Source organism: Ursus americanus, chromosome 14 (genome assembly GCF_024610735.1).
Source record: "Ursus americanus isolate L20-20 chromosome 14, mUrsAme1.1.p, whole genome shotgun sequence".
In the NCBI taxonomy this organism is placed as follows: Eukaryota; Metazoa; Chordata; class Mammalia; order Carnivora; family Ursidae; genus Ursus; species Ursus americanus.
Window position 1 is genome coordinate 22204803 of NC_142140.1, and position 20476 is coordinate 22225278.

At 41.8% G+C, this 20476-nt stretch overlaps 1 protein-coding gene across 4 annotated transcripts in view; it reads left to right on the forward strand.

Moving 5' to 3' along the window:
- Positions 1–12393, forward strand: part of FRMD4B (FERM domain containing 4B) — a 315746-nt gene extending 303353 nt beyond the window's left edge. For 3 of the 4 annotated variants that reach the window (XM_087866862.1, XM_087866860.1, XM_087866861.1), the window contains 5 exons: positions 1233–1352; positions 2460–3271; positions 6274–6406; positions 9542–9633; positions 10674–12393. In XM_087866862.1, coding sequence (XP_087722988.1) covers positions 1233–1352; positions 2460–3271; positions 6274–6406; positions 9542–9633; positions 10674–10789 — 1273 coding nt within the window. In that variant the 3' untranslated portion in view covers positions 10790–12393. The remainder of the gene's footprint in view (positions 1–1232; positions 1353–2459; positions 3272–6273; positions 6407–9541; positions 9634–10673) is intronic. The other variant, XM_045808065.2, reaches the window with a different exon arrangement.
- Positions 12394–20476: the final 8083 nt, after the last annotated feature.

Here is a 20476-nt window from a genome sequence, read left to right on the forward strand (position 1 = left end):
CTATTGCAGCAAAAGGAAAAATTATAACCGGAAATGATTATCTTAAAAATTGCGATACCTACCTTCCTTAATAGCTTAAGATGAGTTTGCTCTTTGAGCCAGCAATTTCACTTAGAGGAATTTTTCCTATTGAATTAATTAACCATAGGACGCTCATCACATTACTGTTTACACTAGTGACAAATTGAAAACAACCCGAATGCTCAACTAGTGAATTGTTTAAATAAATTATAAATCTTTACAGTGGAATGCTATACTGTCATTAAAATAACATTGTGGATGAATATTAACCAACACAAAACATTAGATATAGGTTTTTTTAATGTGGGTTTTGAAAGAGAATCTAGGGTAAGATCATATTTTTTTGTTGTTAAAAGCTATAAATTGCCTGTAAGTATGCTTAGTAAAAATATCTGAAAATATTCAGTGTTGACTGGCTGTATCTAAGGTTTCAGGTTACAGGTATTTAAACTTCTCTTTTTTATCTGTGCTTTGCAAAATTTTCTGCAATGAACTGGACATGCTTTTGTAGTAAGTAAAAATGTAATGAAAGTCACACTTAATTAAAATATTAACTTCAAATTGTGTTCTCACTGTGCTGGTAGCGAACAAAGTGATTTAAAGATGTTGCCTTCTAGGCCACGGGCCTGCAGACAACAGCCCACTGGCCAGGTCCATCCTGTGACTGAATTGAATATGGCCCATGAGCTAAGAATGGTTTTTATATTTTTAAATAGTTGGGGGGAAATCAAAAGCAATAGTGTTTGGGGACGTGAAAATTCTATGATATTTGACTTTCGGAATCCACAGTCAAGCTCTGTTAGCTCACAGCCACCCCCATTCACTTACATGTTGTCTACACTGCTTCTGTCCTTCAGGGGCACAGTAGAGCAGTCAAGACAGGGACATCTGGCCTGCAAAGCCAAAAATATTAACTATTAGACTCTTTACAGAAAAAGGCTTTGCTGCCCCAGCTCCAGTTGCTTTCCATCTCTTTTATTCAGGACACTCATTTTTTTAAAAAATGTAATTTTTTCCTTCATCCTTACGACTCAGAGAGATCACTTGTGTTTCCCCTAAAACTCACCTAGGACATACAAGGACACCCTGACCAGTTTTCCCCAACGCTCCTTTCCTTCAGCTTCTAGTAAGTTTCAAGTCGGCTTATGATGAGTTTGCCAGAGATGTTGGGAGGCTCATCATCTCCCGAATTCCTCTTTTTCCCATCACAGGGAAATGCTGTCGACACACAGCAGCCCTTACAAAACCCTGGACCGGCGGCCCCCAGGTGGACGGAGCATGCCCACCACTCCAGTTCTGACCCGCAACGCCTACAGCAGCAGCCACTTGGAGTAAGAGCGCTTCGTTCCAGTGACTTTGATTTTTGCTTTGCTTTGTTGTGTGTTTTAATCATTTTAAGGGACTTGAAGCAGCAGGACTGTGTTATGGACCTACATTTTCTACTTAACGGTTCAAGGACGTTGGCAAAGAAAATGTACTGAAAGATATGCTTTGTGCGGGTAGACAGGAGATTTTTGTGTGTGTGCCTTAATTTTCCCAACCAGACATCACCCTTCGTTGTTCGGTGGCAAGGATGAAGATAATGACACTAGCAACACTTTGAAGTGTTTAGGGAAGGTTTTGCTAGCTCTTTTATATGCCTGATATTTTTTAAATTTTCTAAAGATTTTATTTATTCATTTCTCAGCGAGAGAGAGAACACAAGCAGGGGGAGTGGAGTGGCAGGCAGAGGGAAAAGCAGGCTCCCTCCCTGCCGAGCAGTGAGCCTGATGCAGGACTCGATCCCAGGACCCTGGGATCATGATCTGAGCCGAAGGCAGATGCTTAACCGACTGAGCCACCCAGGCGTCCCTATGTGGCTGATATTACCCAGTCCGCACAACAAGCCTAACCGTAGATCTCAGATCCTGTTTTACCTCCTCGTTTTACGGAGGAGGATTGAAAAAGGTGAAGTCTTACCCAGGCTCGCACGCTAGGAGATGGCAGAGCCATAACCCCACCCAGATACGTCTGGTGTCAGAGCCAGGCTCTCCCCTGTGCGGTGCTCCCTCCACCCTAGTCTGTGTCTCCTGCTATCCTATTGGAAGAGAGGAACCTCCAAAGACACGTTGGGTTTTGTTTTTTGTTTTTTGTGGTTTTTTTAGGCTTTTTTGCAACTTGCGCATCATCAGTTTATCTTCCCTCCTCTCGAGTAAGGCTTTGGATTGCATAGTTGTCAGAACCTGGTTCCTTTCTCATTTGGACCATGACACAATGAACCTGTGTGGGAACCAAGGGATCATGTGAAACATGGATTCTCTCTTGCAGTCAGCTTTGGGAAGTTTGAGTTTTATGGCAGTTCAAGGGTGATTAAATCCTTCAATGCCATGTTCATTTTTTTAATTGGGGTCCTTCTTTCTTTCTTCCTTTGTTACAAATTGGCCTCTCTCCTCCTGCAGACCCGAATCTTCAGCACAGCACTGCCGCCAGCGGAGTGGAAGCCTTGAGTCTCAGTCCCACCTGCTGTCTGAGATGGACAGCGATAAGCCATTTTTCTCCCTCTCCAAATCCCAAAGAAGCAGTAGTACGGAAATCCTGGATGACGGGTCTTCCTACACCAGCCAGTCAAGCACAGAGTATTACTGCGTGACGCCCGTCACCGGGCCCTATTACACTACCCAGACTCTGGACACTCGTGCCAGGGGCCGGAGAAGGTCCAAGAAACAGAATGTTTCGACTTCAAATTCAGGAAGCATGCCCAACCTAGCACAAAAGGATAGTCTGAGGAATGGCGTCTACACAAAGAGCCAAGAACAACCTTCTTCTAGTTATTATATTGCGGGGTACACACCCTATGCGGAGTGCGATCTTTATTACAGTGGCGGCTATGTCTATGAGAATGACACGGAGGGACAGTACAGTGTCAATCCTTCCTACCGGTCCTCGGCCCACTATGGATACGAGCGTCAAAGGGACTACAGCAGGTCCTTTCATGAAGATGAGGTCGACCGGGTGCCCCATAACCCGTATGCAACTCTCCGGCTGCCCAGGAAGGCTGCTGCCAAGTCAGAGCACATCACCAAAAACATCCACAAGGCCTTAGTTGCAGAGCACCTGCGTGGCTGGTACCAGCGGGCCTCTGGGCAAAAGGATCAGGGGCACAGCCCACAGACTAGCTTTGACTCAGACAGGGGATCGCAGAGGTGCCTGGGGTTTGCGGGGCTGCAAGTACCCTGCTCTCCCAGCAGCCGAACATCCTCCTACTCTTCTGGTAAGAATATTCCAGATGTGCTTGATCCCCAGATCGAATTTACCTGATGTCCCCCGCCCCCCCCGCCCCCCAAACCACTCCCCTCCGGGATCATAGGACCAGTACCCAAGGGCATGACACTAGTAGCCATTCTGTGCGGCCACAGTTAGAATTGCCAACCTAAAAACAGTTCTTCTCTTCGGCTTTCCAAAGAACACAGTCCACAGGAGTCCAAGGAGCAATTTGTAGATTCCAATTCAACAAACATTCATTGAACAACTACTGTATGCTGCCCTGTGCTAGGGGCTTTCAAATACTGTATCTTTTCCACGTGTCATGGAAGTGTTCAGGTTACTGATGTTTGATATATTAAAAAAATAGAGTAAATCCATCAGGTACGCAGAAAACATTAGGATTATGCATCCTTCCCTGTTCACCACCAGGAACTTGATCCTCTAAAGGCACTTTGTTTGGAATGTTCGGGCAGCTATGGGAGGCTCCTAATAATTCTGATGAGAGCCAGTGATTTGTAAGCCCTGTTCCTGGTGCTGTTCTCTGTGCTTCGCGTGTCTTGACTCAATTCAGTAATCATATATACTCTACTTTAGGGTTGGTGTAAGGGATTTTCAGAGATAATTTTGGTTGGAGATGTTCCCTCATGCATTGACTTTGGCCCCTCACTCCACTAAAATCCGTGGAGGACTTAGTGCTTACCCCCTCGCTGTGTGAGCTACTCTAAGTAGAGAAATGAGGGGAAAGAGGAGTATCTGCCTCTGGTTTCATTGACTCAGCAAACAAGCAGGCATATCCCAGATGCTGAGGAGCCAGTGTTGACCCAGTTTCTGGCCTTGAGGAGCTGCCAGTCTAGTTAGCAGTCAGAGGAATGTATACCACTTAAGCAATTTTTAGGCTCCAAATGAAGGAGTTCTTGAACTATGTGAAAACCTGAGGTCACATGTGCTTGCCCCTCTTTCAGGCACGACCCCTCAGTAAGACACAGCACAGGGATTCCTGAGTCACTGTGTAATAGTCGGTGAAAACTGTGCCTTTAAAAGTTTCCTCAGCTTGTTGACCAGAGGCATTTCCATGGCGATTTCTATTTGGGTTTAAGGTCTCTTCTGTTTGTGGAGGACTTTGGACTTCCGCTAGGGCTTTCCCATTTATTACCACATCTAACATACGAAAAGGCTTCTGTCCTTATTCCTTGTTATTTATGGCTCATATCTAGAGAACGCCTTTCTTCCCCCTAAAGTTCAGGGCACTGCATGAGAATCTTTCAGAAAACTAACGTAGGGAGAGTGTTAGAAAGAACGAACAAACAAGGAGGGCTAAGATGGCATATGGATGGTCATCGGGGCACAGGGCGGCGGTGATGCCTTTTTCAGCAGGGAGGCTAGAGAAGAGCAAGTGTGCCTCAGAAACCACAGCATTACTGGTGGCTGGCTGTGTCTGGGGCAAAAGTAAGAACGGAGTTAATGCTTCCTGGTTCACACCTAGTAGGAGCCTGGCTGGTAGCCGCAGGATTTGGCCCCACAGACCAAAAGGCATTACATGTTAAAAAATTAAAGTGATGGAATTAGAGCTCCTCGAGAAAATTCCCTTTTGGAATTTTCCTCATTCCTGTCTACATTTCATAACCAAAAATGTATGACAACAGGCATGCATCATGGAGAGTTTCCTGTTATTTGCCGAAGTAGTCAGGCCTTTCGTAGTTCCTTCCAGCCATCTAAAGACTCCCCTGGTGACTCAGTTTTTGTAGTAATGACAGCCACCATCTCTTGGCAGCTTACCCTGGGCCACACCGCGTGCTCCGTGCTTTATGTGGACCATCCCATCTAATGTATGCAAGAGGTCTACACAGGGAGCGCTGTTGTTATGTCTGCTACTGCTGTCCTCATCTTGCAGTGGAGATGGTCCCTGGCCAAGCCCCAGAGCTCATGAAGTGCATGAGTGGGAATTCTCTCCCGGCTCTGACACCCTAACCACCAAGCCTCACAGCCCCTGACTCAGAGTTATGAAACAGTCTTAGAAACTCGAAATGAGAGAATTACATCTTTGAGTCAAAACCTCATGGCATCCAGAGCCACAGATGAGTTTTGAAATGCGTCTGCCTTACGCTGCTCACGAGGGCTTTGTGGTATATAAGAAAGAAGAGGAAGAAGGTGGCCTCCAAGAACAGGAAATGGAGGGGAGCTGGAAGGATCCATGAGCGGTGCTGGTCTTAGACCACCAGCTTGGCCTTGTCACCTCGGGCGTCCTGGGCATGGAGCAGGGGCTTTAGAGAGAGGACAACAAACGTCCCATGCTGAGACATTCCCTGGGCATTGCTCCCAGATTGCACCCCTATCTTGTTCCAATTCAGCCCCTCAGTAGAACTAATTCCCTCCTGTACTAGTTACCCACCCCGCCCCTGCCCCCCGCAACACACTTATTTTTAAGGCAAAAAGTCTGCGTTGATCCTGCTAGTGGCTGGCGTTGCCTTGGGCTGAGGAACAAGTCATGTCCCAACAGGTGAACTTACAGAGTGTTTTTCTTCCAAAGGCCTCCAAAAAACTCAAACTGGTCATTTTATCTTTATAAATAAAGCCTTATCTATCCAACCACCATAGCCAGAATGGAGAGACTCTCTACACATACGAAAATGTTTTTTCTACTGGTCTTTTAAGTTATTTTTTATAGAATGCCTTTCAATTATTTCCATTAATAATACCAATAATTATCATTTTGGGGGTGCTTACTCGTACACATGTATAACCTTATTTAATCCTGGTATCATCCCTGTACAGGATATATTTGCATTATTATCCCCACTTTACAGGTGAAGAAACAGACTTTATTATAAACTGTTTGCCCAAAGTCACATGGCCAGTAAGTGACGAAATTGGAATAGGAACTCTGTTGGTTATAAACATTGGCTCTTAATCTCTGTACGTAGATGATTATAATGTACATCTAAATGGCCTAAACAGTCTTTGCTTTGAATATGCCCACTAATTTTGTCTCTTTCCATTGTTTATTTCTAGTATCTTCTACAAATGCTTCTGGGAACTGGAGGACCCAGATAGCGGTAGGGCTATCTGACTACGAGACCCCGGCACATTCTTCCTACACCAGCTGCTATGGCAACATCTATAATCCTTTGCCCTCCCCAGGCAGGTGAGAAAGCAATGCTCCAGAATTCTCGTAGCCTGTTCCTGTTCCAAAAGAATTGAGAAATTCTCGTTTATTTTATGAATGCTCAAAGATCATCAGATTATAGCCCACGGGCCCAAACCAGCTGCCACCTGTTTTTGTAAATTAAGTTTTATTGGGAAACGGCCGTGTTCATTCACGTACGTTTTATGTATGGCTGTTTTTGTGCTGTGAGGGCAGAGTGGAGTACTGACCGAGCCCTCAGGGCCAACAAAGCCAAAAATATCTGGCCTTTTAAGAAAAGGTTTGTTGACTCCGAGATTGTTCAAATTTGACTCCGTTCCTAGTCTTCTGTAAGGTCTTAAATTCTGTGTCTGATGGGGTTTTTTTAATGGCAGTACTTTATACAGTATTACTGATATATCCATTTAAGACTCTTCTGGGATCTTGGAAGAAAAATACCTCTACTCCAGAAAAGGCTGTTCACATCAAAATTCCTTGTAGACAGTTGGTGGGCTTGATTTCAATGAACACTTGCTGCCTTTTTGTGTCTGACCCTGTGTTCATTGAGAAGCTCCAGACATAGCCAGCTGTCCTATTGGTAATCATGGTTCTTTGTAAACATTTGGAGGAAATATACAAGACAATTGGTTAGAATGTGATTTTTTAAAAAGATTGCTAACTCTGCATTATACGCACTTCTTTGTATATGCAGGAGGAATTAAGTTTGAAGAGGTCATTTCTCCCTATTACTTTTCACAGAATATAATTCACAACCATTGTGCCAAGAAACAGAGCATTTTCTGTTTGTTTTTATTTAATGTTGCTCTCGGTCAAATTGCTTCAGGCAGAGGGAGACTTACACAGACAATAACTTATCGAAAGTGTCTATCCTGGTGAATTTGAGAGGTTAATTTCTTTTCTTTTTTTACTTCAATTTTTTATTGCAATTCTAGTTGGTTAACATGTAAAATTGGTAAAAGGGGTTTCAGGAGTAGAAGCCAGTGATTCCTCATTTACATACAACACCCAGTGCTAGTCACAAGTACCCTCCTTAATCCCCATCCCCTATCTAGCCCATCCTCCGCCCACCCCTCTCCAAACCCTGTTTGTTCTCTATAGTTAAGAGTCTCGTATGGTTTGCCTCCCTCTCTCTCTCTCTTTTTTCCCTTCCCCTATGTTCATCTGTTTTGTTTTTTAAATTCCGCATATGAGTGAAATCATAATTTCTTAATAAGTACTCAGTGTTACAAACGAATTGGAGGTATTCAACCCCCAAAGCCTTATTTTTCTTCTCCTTGTTCAAGGAGTTTTTCTTGGCTTGAACTGTTAGGCCAATTGTCTCAACTCAACAAAGGGTGTGCTCAAAATAGAATTTTAGTGAAAATATACCTCAGGGGACTTCAAATAGCTTGGGTTTCTGTAAATAATGCTTGTAAATGCGTTAGGAGCAAGAACTAAAATGGCTTTGGCCCAAAACTGGACCTGCACGTTTTCAAGTCAGTCCTCATCATTTTGTGTTTGCAAATAGTTCTCATCATCTGCGAACAGTTTTCCCCGTTTGTATACTTTTACTTTCCTTTTCATGGACTGCATTAGAAACAATATAAAAGTGCATAAGACAGTTCAAAAATCCTTAACACCACTTTCACTGGACTCAGGAACTACTAAACATTTTTAGAGAAAATCTGATTTGACCAAGTGTGCCTGTCTATCTCAGCCAGCCCAAGATGGCTTGATATGGAGTCTGATGTCAGAGGTGCGGTAATCTACAGGAAATGAGACACTATTTAAAGATCCCTATTGGGTGTGCTCACACGCGCATCATTATGAGCTCGTTGTGGAAAATTAAGAAAATAATAAAGGAATAAATAAGTAAGAAATCATTTACCCATAATTCTACCATCTAGAAATGGTAGCTGTTAGCATTTTGACACATTCCCCCATTTTCCAGTATCCATTTTTTTTTTAAGATTTTTTATTTATTTATTTGACAGAGATAGAGACAGCCAGCGAGAGAGGGAACACAGCAGGGGGAGTGGGAGAGGAAGAAGCAGGCTCATAGCGGAGGAGCCTGACGTGGGGCTCGATCCCAGAACGCCGGGATCACGCCCTGAGCGGAAGGCAGACGCTTAACCGCTGTGCCACCCAGGCGCCCCCTCCAGTATCCATTTGTAACGTGGCCGTAATGATAGCGTTATGTGCAGTTTTACATCTTTCATTGTCTATGAACTTCTGCATCCCAGTTTTCTTACTTACTATCACAACATAAACATGTTCCCATAGTTTTTAAAACTCTCTAAACCTTACTTTATGTGACCCACATGATATTCCACTCAATCAACATACCATACTTTAACAGTTCCCAGTTTTGAATTTGAATGGTTTTTAGATTTTCTCTTTTTTTTTGGTGATGCTACTAGTTAACATCTTTTTTTATTGTGATGTAGTTAATATCTTTGTGCAAAATACTTGTCTGAATTCCAGGTTATTGCCTTAAGATACATTCCAAGAAGTAGAATTAGTGGATTAAATAGAAAAGTGTATTTTTTTAAGCCCTTGCTTTCCAGAAAGATATGCCAGTTTACCCTCCAGCAACAGAAGTATGGGTGTGCTTATTTCCATCTATTTGTCTATTTAGGGTTTTTTCAAATTATATTTCAGAGTGATCAATTTAACTTGACCTACTAACAAAACAAGTATCATAATAGCCATCCATTAAGTTTTAGAAATTTGCTATAAAATTGTGTTATTTTTGATGAAAACACAATTTTTAAAATAAGAGAGAAGTTAGGTTTCAAGGTAAAGATAAAAAGACCTTTAGATCAGCCCTGAAGTTAAAGATTTGAGTAATTTTTTAAACAAATGAAGTATGTAGTATTCCAGGATCCTTCTCCCCAGAGTGTCTGGCTCTTAACATTTACAGAAAGCTACACATTTTTACCAATAAAAATTTGTTTCCAAGTATGCTGTGGTATAATTGTCAGTGGCGTAGACTTTCTAAAATCATAAATGTCAACGTCTCTTATGCTCCCTAGTATATAATACAGTCAGATTCTTGGCTCTGTGCTGCAAACTGTTTTCAAGTAACTTTTTTTTCCCCCTTGACTTCCTGCTTTCCATTTCCCGTCCTCTTCCTTATCTAACTACCTCTACTAGGCAACACCGAGGGCTTCTGTCCCAGAGAATGGGTGTGTCTCCCGAAATGAGCTCAGTGTTCAGTTCTCTTTTGCTCAGTGTAGCCCGCTGTAGTAAGTACGGCCCTCGGACCCGGCTGCTGCATCTTGCCTCGTGGCGGGACGTCTTGCTTGTTCTGGCTGGTGTGTGAAGCTACGGAAATGTGACTTTGTGTTTATGGTAGATGAAAACACTAAATACCTGGTTTCACGTAGTAGTTCTTTCCACAGCTCTCCTTCCAGTGACTTCTTAACCATCTTGACTAAAGAAATTTAAAATAAAAAGAAACCTACTAACTATCTAACCTGTTCTAAGTGATTGTTGAAGGAATGAGGTTTTGCTTCTTGGAATGGTTTGTGTTACAGGATGCCTTCCTTTGGGTACAACATCCAAGTATGCCTAGGATTTTTGTATGTGATGTTGTTTCCAATTTATTCTCGACCCATAGACCCTAGGGATGTAAGATGTGTCCCTGGGTGCCCCTGCCTGCCACTAAATATATTCCTTTGTCCCTGATGGAAAGCATCTAGTATATTCCCTTAATTTGAAGAATACTTAAAATGTGGCTGTCAAAAATATTTTTTAAAAAGTTAAAAATATGACTCTCACCCAAGGAGAAAATGGGCATGTGTCAAAGATTTATTTAACTCATTAATGAGAGAACTAACAGAACGGTAAAGCTGCTTCCAAGAGAATTCAGAAGACTGAATTCAACACATTGAAAGATAAAAGGCTGGAATAAGATTACTAAATAAGATTAAAAAACCGGTTAATGGCCTACAGGGCAATAAAACTATGACCATAATCTTTTTATAGTAAACCGAAGTTATTTGTATTCCTTCCGGACAAAAAAACCCTACGAGTTAACATGTAACTTACCACTATCCGCGTCCTAATCAATGGTAAATATAAGTGAGACAAAGGAATATCTCTCTAGAGGATTAAGTACACCTTGCATGGGCCTTTTCAACAATGTGCCAGTAGGACAATGAAAGAACATACCGTCATCCTCTGCCTTGACGGTGCTTTCTACTAATTCGTTGAGTAGAGTCATCTTTGCACTCTGGTACTAAAAATGACCACAAGTAATCACTTTCCTGGTTTCCTTTAATAGACAGTACCCAGAGATCAGTCACCTGGACGGCACGGACGGAAGCCGGTTGGAAGACAGCCTGGAGAGTAGGGAGCAGAGGCTCTTCTGGCATGAAGATTCGAAGCCCGGAACATTAGTCTGAAGTGCAGTTGGACCTCTGGACCAAGCGCTGCGTGCTCACACTAGTGTGCCTTGCAAAACGTGTTCGTCTTCCCAGAAGGCTGTTCGGCTTTAGAAAGCTCAAGGCATCCAGGGTCGAAGAGGGGACTCAGGTGCCCCGGAAGTGAATCGCACACTGAGGCTGCGCAGAGGCCCTGAACGACTTGCCTTTCAGACTCCCGGCACTGCCCTGACAGAGCGAAGTAGAACCGTGGCCAAGAAAGGACTCCGCCTTTATCAGTAGCAAGCACTTTTTGAGGGAATAAAAGTTGTTGAAGGCAAACCGCAAAACTGTGAAAAGTGCGTTCAGGGTCTCCCGTAGGAAAGAAGGACAGGAAATTTCAGAGCACAATTCAGAATGATGAGAAAAGGGAAACCAGAAGCTCCTTAGTCATTACTCACCTTCAGAAAGTTTGGGTTTGTGAGCCGGCGAAGGATGACATGCTATCTCTACACGGACGTGAACAATTGAGACAGTATTGGAAAATTACTTGAAGAGAAGCTGGATTTTCATGAAGTTCTGAATGAGTGTAAATGTTTTTAGGATATTATAAAGAGTGATGGTTTTCATAAGCACCGTAAAATGGGTTCTGGAAAGACTTATTGCTGTAGCATCCTGTAATATAACTTTATGGTAGCAGATTGGGGAAAACAAAGCAGCCCACTGAATAATTGACAAACTCTGCTTGGAGAATTTTCTGAGGTACAATATTATTGGGCTCCTTTTTTCTTTCCACACCAGTGGCCTGATGGGTTATTATTCAGGCTGGTAACTCTCCAATTTGGCTGCCATTTGAAATGGCAGACCTGATCTGGAAAGTTTTTATAACCAAGAGGTTGAAAAAGTATTTTAAGGTAATCCAGGAAGAACCCAAAACAAAAAGAAATGGAAAAACAAAAGCCACAGCATTTTCGATGAATTGCGTGCCTTAAAATGGTGAACATTAGAAAAGTAAGCATATTGTCCAGATTCCATGGGGGGTCCTAAGTCACCAAATGAGAAAAAACAAGATTAGTCATTACAAAACAAAATGAAACAAAAAAACAAAAAACTCCAAGCTGCAGTAGATTTAATTATGAGGCTAAAACTACCTCATACTTTACTGGGAAGAACTAATTAGCTATGGTTTATTGTAATGTTTTTTTTTTTAAAAAAAAAAAAACATATTTCCGTATTCCAGATTGCTCTTTTTTGTCATCTTTGCTCTGCTTCAATATTCCATAAAAGGTGCTCCCTTCCCCCTTTTATACAGTTTTCATGTCCATATTGTGAATAGAGGAGTTTCTGAACAACTTTTTTGGAACATTTTCTATCTATATTCCAAAGCATGTAATATATACATAAAGATGATTTGTTAAGCTGGTCCTTAGTCATTTGTATCATTAAATATGAAGTTTGGGGGAAGAATTTGGAACAAAAAAGGAGACATGCAAAAAAAATAAATAACTTATTCCTTTTTGCATATTTGTATAGCCTTCTAGAAGCAGAAATACCCTTTTGCATATTCTTTTACTGTTCTGACTTTTTAAGACCTATTATTTTTTTACATAGGTCAATAAACTGACGGTGTGCTACTGAAAATGTTTACGCATTCTTCCATTACATTCAGGGTTCAAACAAAGCAGTTTAAAGTGCTCGACTTCAAGTAATCATGTGGGACAAGATTGTGGATTTTTAGTTGTAGTGTTACCATATTTTATTGATGCCAAGGTGCACATTTTTTCATATTTACATCTTTAAAATCAGGGTGCAGCTTTTGATGGATGGCATGCTCTCAATGAATTGGCAGTGTCTTTTTCTTTCGTAGTGCTACATAAAAGAATGCTGTGTCTTACAATAAAGTTGTCTTAGAATTGATGAAATACGGTAGTTTATTGCCTCACTGAGGATGACAGATGTGAATTTTTAGGCTTCCTAATATCACGAATGTTGTTTATTTGTAACAAGTCATTCATCCTAGTTTTGCAGACTGGCAAAAAGGTCTTTTAAATTCAAGAAAATGTTTCATCTGACATCTATTTATCCTGCACAACAGGGAGAAGGGAATGGGAAATGAAATGTAGGAAGACCTTAATATTTCTGTGCAAGTATCTTAGATGGAAGTAACCTTCTTCTGTTCAAGAAAGGGAATGCTCAGAATTGCAAGTACACTTTGGAAGAACGCATGGAACTTGGCTTCCAAATGGTTAAAGAAGGTATAGAAATGGAAGCACGCTGGGCCTGCTGTATGATTTTTTTTTCCCCCATCTTTTTAGGAAAACTGCTCTCCACCACATGTTTGGTATGTTTACTAATAACCAAAACATGGCAGAGGTAAATTATTCAGCATAACTCATTGATCTGTTTCTTATTACAAGATGTCGTATCTTCCTGATAAAAATTTTAAATTCAAAAAAAAATTTAAATTCAAACACAAAGCAAATACATAACATAAGAACATAATTGTGCCCTGGGAGCCTAACATTACCAGATGTAAGAATTGTTCATTTATTTTCTATTAGTTCACATTTTCCTCTATGCATACAGTAATGTCTTTAAAATTCAGCATCATATTACAAGGACAGGTTACAACTTGTTTTTTTCACCTAGCATATCTTGGGCCTCTCTGTATCAATATATATTGATCTACCTCATAAAGATGTATATTTTACAAGGTGGATTTTTTTTTAAATTGCCTCACCTTCCTTGCTGTTCATATTTTTTCTATATTTGAAAAAATTCTTCAAAATTCTTTCTTGTACTCATATAAGCTTCATGTTACAAGTAATAAAGATTCCAGAATTGTTTCAAACTATTAGTTTGGCCTGTTCTTAGGAACAAAGGTTCAGACTAAAGAGTTCCTTCAAGTGTTAGTCCTTCAGAGCATTTAGAAGTGGAATAATGACTTTCTTCAGGACAGTAGAAATGCTCGGATTATTTTCTAGAGTAATTTTCAAAGGATCAGTTGTGAAAGACAAGTTTTTAAAACTTTCAGCTATTGCGGGCCTCTAGTTTTGTGAAGAAAAATAAAAATGAATTACTAAGGAAAACAAGTTAATTTTAAAAGTGAATTCCTAGGGAAGTGGAGAAAACAAATAGATACAAAAATATACATTCCTGCTCACTATTAGATTCATTGGGCATAAAACGACTCTGTCGAGTCACAATCACTCTTTCTTTCTGTACTTACCTCGATTTACATTCCACTAACAGTTTCTTAACTCCCTGTGTTTTTCATTGAAGTATAGTTGACATACGGTGTTCTGTTAGTTTCAGGTGTACGATATATTGGTTTAACAATTGTATGCATGACTCATTGCTCATGGTCAGAAGAGTATGTGGACCACCCTCTGAGCATCGCATTCCTGCATGTTAATAAGGCAAATCATTCATCGTCCCCTGTTACCTCATGAGGCATGGAGATGCAGTTCATATCCAAAGAGAAAAACCTTTTTAACATACACAGAGCCCGGAATATGATGCAAAACTGAACTCATCTTTGTGCTCAAGCCCTTTACCTCCCATGTTCCTCCTATTTGCCGCCCCAGTCCAATCCCCTCCTCCGGATCCTCACCGGACTCTTCTGCCTCCCCCACCCCCCATCCTTGTGCCACCCCGGAACAGCAAAAAGCAAAGCGTGTCCTGCTGCAAAAATGAGTTGGCATTCATAGAATTTGGGTTCAATGTGTGCCAGGCTGATGTGAAGTGCCATGTGTATGAGCTGCTTTAATCCCCACAACAGCCCAGTGACTGGGTGTTATCTCCATGTTACTGAATCTGAGAATTGGGAAGGTCAAGTAATTTGTCAAAAGTCATGCAGCTCTCGGGAGAAAAGCAGGAAACAGATTTTGATTTGTCCAACACCAAAGCCTAAACTACTGCAGCCTTGTTCCAAGAACAATTTCTCTACAGTCAGGGTAGCAAACAAGATTTTTAAAAAAATATATGAGGGGCGCCTGGGTGGTTCAGTTGGTTAAGCGACTGACCTTTGGTTTCAGCTCAGGTCGTGATCTCAGGGTCTTGGAATCAAGCCCTACGTCAGCCTCCATGCTCAGTGAGGAGTCTGCTTGGGACTCTCTCCCCCTCTGCCCCTCCCCCTGTGTGCTCTCACAAATAAATAAATCTTAAATATATATATATATATATTTCATATGTATATATGAAAATTGAGTGAATACATGCTAAGCTCAGCTGTCCTTGCTTTTTTTTTTTTTCCATTCCCCGTGGCAAAAAGGCAGAGGCAGGCCTCAGTCCAAATAGAGGTGAAGATAACCCTTATCTGGGTTACCACCTAGCCTTGCAGCCCGGTAGACTGCATTAGGTATTGCTATGTGAGCTCATCAGTGGACCAAGTACATTTGTTAAATTCTTTTCAAGTCAATAAAATGTCTCACACCAGTGAATATACTTGTTACAATCACAGATAACCATAATGAGCTAAATATTGATCAGTAGCACTGAAAATATCTGTCGATCTTTCTCCATTTCTGATGGTTCGGGGCGGTATGATAATATGAAGTGATTATGCTCTATCTACCATGACCCCAAGGAGTCCTCTCAGAATTGACCTCTAGCAGATGTATGTGCCTGTGGGTTTTCACTCTTGATTCCCCTTGAAAAGAGTGAATCTGGGATTAATCTCCTATTAGAATCTGAGCCCAGTGACAAAAAATCCTTCCAATACTTCCAACCTTTACTACTTTTGATGCCTCGAGTCTATTTCCCCTGCAAAGGAAAATAGGAACTATGCAGCAAGATTTGTTTTAGCAATACTTAGCTGATTCTTAACATCAGCACACACACAAACACATTTTCTCCCTTTTCTTTAGCTTTTGAATATCAGCAGTCTTGACAAGAATGGTGTATTGGGACCAAGGGCATGGGGGTGGGAGCTGACCAAACTGCTGAGTTTAGATCATTATCTCTTCTTAAATGCTTGTCGCACTTAAGAAGTGTCCAAGGTTTAAAAGTTCTGTGATTTTCAACTAGGGCTGTACCACCAGCTATGGGGCATCTGGAAATGTGAATGTGTCGCTGTATTTTAGAATCCCTCAGTGATTTGGAAATACTACCGGCATATAGGGACCAGGGACATTAAACAAATACAAGGCATGGGTCCCCTACAACAAATAGTTGTTCTATCCCAACTGCCCAAAGTGACCCCATTGAGAAACCCTGGGCGTCTTACCTAGGAAAATGTGTTAAATCCACTTCTATGGGTGCTGCCTTCCCTTGTTTAAAGCAGAGATTTCTCAATTCTAAAGGGAAGAAGGGGAAAGTAAAGGAGATGATTGTTTCCTGAGGGTGGGGGAGAAATTTATATGAGTCGAAAAGGCATATATCCAACAAATATTAGAACACCAACTACGGTCACTGTTCCAGGAAGTGAGGATAGATGAGTTTCCTGAAGCTAACTGTCCAGTCAATGAGGGAGAAACAGAAGTGCCCAATGGGAATAACTAAGAAGGATCATTAGTCTTATGAAAGCCAAGCGTGGTGAGAAAAGAGAGGATGTAGATAATAGCCTAGGTTGCGGGGACACAATGGGGCCTTTGTGGGGGGTAACGCTTCATCCCAGGCTTGGTGGTCGGTAAGAGAAGGTCCAGTTAAGCAAGAAGGAAAAGAAGCTCTCCTAGGGTTAAGAGAATGTCACCTTGGGGGCGGCTCTGTCGGATAAGTGTCTAACTCTTTTTCAGCTTGGGTCATGATCTCACAGGTCATAAAATCAAGCCCTGCATCGGGCTCAGCACTGGGCATGGAGCCCGATTAAGATTCTCAATCTCTCTTTCTCTCTCTCTCTCTCTCTCTCTCTCTCTCTGTCATCCTCTCCTTCTGCCCCTCCCCCCTTAAAAAAAAGAGAGAGAGAATGTCACCATGGCATCACCAAAGCCCTAAAGCTAGAAGCAACTTAGCCAGCTTAAGAAACTAAAAGAATAGAAGGACATATTATTCCAGGATTGAAGAAATACAGGTAATTAGAAAGAAAGCTGCCGGGGTGCCTGGATGGCTCAGATGGTTAAGCATCCGGCTCTTGGTTTGGGCCCTGACCCTGATCTCGGGGTTGTGGGTTTGAGCCCCATGTGGGGCTCCACGCTCAGCGCAGAGTAAGCTTGTCCCTCTGCCTCTGCCCCTCCTCCTCTCAAATAAATAAATAAAACCTTTAAAAAAGAAAAAACGTGCCATTTTTCAGTTCTCACTATAGTCACAACGATGGGCGATGGGCTAAGTGCTGTCATTTGATTTAATCCTTCCTCAACTATGACAAAGGTGGTCTTAGCCCAGAAAAGGATAGAAAGAGAGGGGCTCAGAAAGATTCCCATGGCCTCAGTTACAAGGCCACAGAGGAAGTTGTAAAGCAAATATTCAAACCTGTGTTTGTCTGACCAGACCTCATGCTCTTTATTAACCATGACATTACAGAAAAGCAGTTGCTCACCGAGAGCCTCTCTTAAATGGAAACCAAAGAAAATGAAAAGAGAAAGGTAGGAGCAAACAAAAGAGCTGCCCTGGGAGGAAGAAGGAGGGAAGGTCAATGGGAGGGGTGGAAATCTGATCAGCAAGGTGAAAATAGGGAAAAAGACAGTCCAGGCGGGCTGCAGTGCGTGGGTTTTCACGATCGGCCCGTCAGACACTTCTGATTGGGGTGTCGCTTGAAGATGTTCCTAATGAAGGACCAACTGGGTGAGAATTATCTTTGCAAAAAGGGTGGAGGAAAAGAGCAAAGGCGTTTGGGGAAGGCACTCGAAAGGTCTGTTGGTCGTGAATAGTGAATTAAACTAGCGTCGCAGCCTCCCACCCCTGTTCCCTTATAAAACAAACACTTAACATTCCCTGGAAAACCATTTTTCATGTTGTCCTCTCCTTATTTTCAAAAGAAATTGGCTCCATAAGGAGATCAAAGATTGGGAAGCCAGAGTGAGAAAGATCTCATCTGGCAAACTAGCAACCCAAGACTGGGAAGGACGTTCTCCTCAGGCCTTCAATTACCAGAAGATAGTGGGTGTCTGGGTAGACATCACCATCTTTATAAAGCAGTAGTTAAATGTGTGGGCTTTGAAGTCAGGCAGACCTGGAGACGGGCTGCCGGGCTTGAAATCAATGCCAGCCTCACCACTTGCTGAACCCTATGAACTAGGGTAAGATTTCTAACCGCCCCGTGCCTCAGTTTCCCCACAAGTACCCATCACACAAGGGTATTTGTGGGCTGAACAAGATAATGCATGTAAGAGTGAGGCACGACACCTAGTCTCTAGAAGGTGCTTCATGAGATAGATTATTTCCTGGAAAAAAAAAAGATGGGAAATGATGGTTGAATATTAAATGAGATCTAGAAAATTGGGTTTCTGAGGATTGGCACTGCCTTAGTGTAGCCACTGAAATGACAACACTCTTGCAATTACTCATCACTGTCGAGAGCTGATTATATTTCAGGTGCTGTCATGGGCATAGGGTCATATTGGAATATTTTGTCTCTTTTTTAATCCTTGTATCAAATTTACAATTATTAATCCCAAACAAAACCTCGGGGAGGTTAAGTGCTTTGCTCAAGTTACATATCTAGAAGGTACCCAGGTCTGGACTGCAATTCCCAAATGCATAAAACAGAACTTTTGTAAAGTATGACTTTGTGCCACTCTGGAGTCTGCCATGAATGGAAGATGCACCGAGGTTTAACCCACACAGTCAAGCCATTAAGGTGTGTTCCAGACTTTTCAGCCAGAGCTCTCCTGCAAGGCCTGGACTAGGACAACGTGCACTTGCAAAAGCCTGGGAGTGAGTGCCTGCTTAAAGTGGGTGCCCAGCTGCCTGACTTGCTTCTCCCCGGGCTTGGCCTTGCAGCTGGCTCAAGGACTGCACCTGCCTTTTTCTGTGCAGGAGAATGCAAACAAGCCAGCCAGCAGAGGGGCCACATTCAGCAAGATCCTAGCTTAAATGTAAAAAATAGCTCTACCTACCAGATTTTTATCATTTACTAAAAAAAAAAAAAAAAAAAATGTAGATACAGGACATTTAGGGCATCCTGGAAAAAACTCACCAAGGGACACAAAACGAAATCATTAAATTCAGAACATATACCATAGATATGGGACACCTGGCAATCTCATTTGCCAGGCCACTGCCCACTGGCAGGTGGGACAATAGATGCTTGAGAAGCTCTTGTAGATGGTTTTCTAGAAAGATACCTGTCACACCCTCCGGTCCATGAAGAGGTTCACCCACCTCAAGCCAGAGTCTTTCTTCAGACCAGGAACCTTCTAGATCAGGCCCAGTTTTGTCTGAAAACATGCAGAGAATGTGTGGAAGTTCTTCTGGAAGAGCATGCCTGATAAAATCACCTTTCCTAAAACGTACTTTTTCTTGGGCCTAGAATTCTGGCTCTTACAAAATTGGTCAATGAGGACACCTAGAGGCCAGCTTAGGTCATCACAGGCAGGAGGTTTCTGATGGGCCTCCCGGTGATACTGAATTAAAATCCTATGTGTACAAACAAGTTTCAGTAGCCTTGCAGGAAAAGGAAAAAAAAAAAAATCAATTTTGAGTGTCTGACACCTTGATTTATTAGCTGTGTCTTCTTGGGGAAATCATTTAAATTTTTTAAATCTTCACTTTACTATGAAATAAAAAATAGTTATTTTAGCAATTTCACAGTATTGTAAGAATGCAATAAAATTATGCACTTAAGAAAGTTAGCACAGTGCCAGGGATATAGAAAACCCTCATAAATGTTTCTTGTCGTTATTGTTTCCAGTGTGACACTACAAGGCAGTGTAATATTAGAGAGTTGTTACTAATAATATTTAATGTTATTATTAAATTTAAATGTTACTACAATTAAAAGAGTAAATATTATTAATATTTAAGATTCATTGGATGCCACGGCCGGGATTCGGGTGGAATGATTGAGCTTCTTGCTCAGGTGCCAAAATATAAAGGCCATCGGAAAACTCATTTGACAAGATAAGTAATATTTTAATGCAGCCTTTTTTAAAAATAAAAACTTAGGCAAAGAAAATTCGTGATGAACAAAACATTAACATTTTAAATAAAGGCAGGATCAGTATTACTGGTCATTCTTTTTTCCTCGGGCTTCGTAATGGCTCAGCACGACACTGCACTGTGCTAGCACTTAACCCTACCGAGCAGAAGAGGCAAGTGTTCTATGTACCCATCTTACAGACGAGGAAGTAGAAACCCAGAGGAGCTGCTCAGATACACGCAAACTCCCCCAGATCTGAATGATTCTAAAGCTCATGCCCCGCCCCCTTTCTATCTTGTTCATACTTCCCATTCACGAAGTGATGCAGGCTCAAGGTTCTCTACCCCACGGTGTACTTTCACTCATACTGTGTTTAGAGTTGCCAGATCTAGCGAATTAAAGGGTGTCCAGTTAAATTTGAAGTTGAGATAAACCACAAGTGATTTTTAGTATGGGTATGTTCCATGTATATCCTTTATCTTATCTGGCAGTCTTCCTCCCCACCCCATCACCAAGGAGACTAGACATTTTAATAAATACAGCTCACAATTTCACAATGGAATAAATCTGCTGGATTAATCCTGCCCTTTCTGTACTGAGCACAGATCAGAAATGGTAAACGGCTTTAATAGAGGTACAAGCTCCCCCCACCCCAAATAGAAAACTGGCTTAGTATCTTCGCCTAAAGGCAAAGGGACTTTGAGCCTC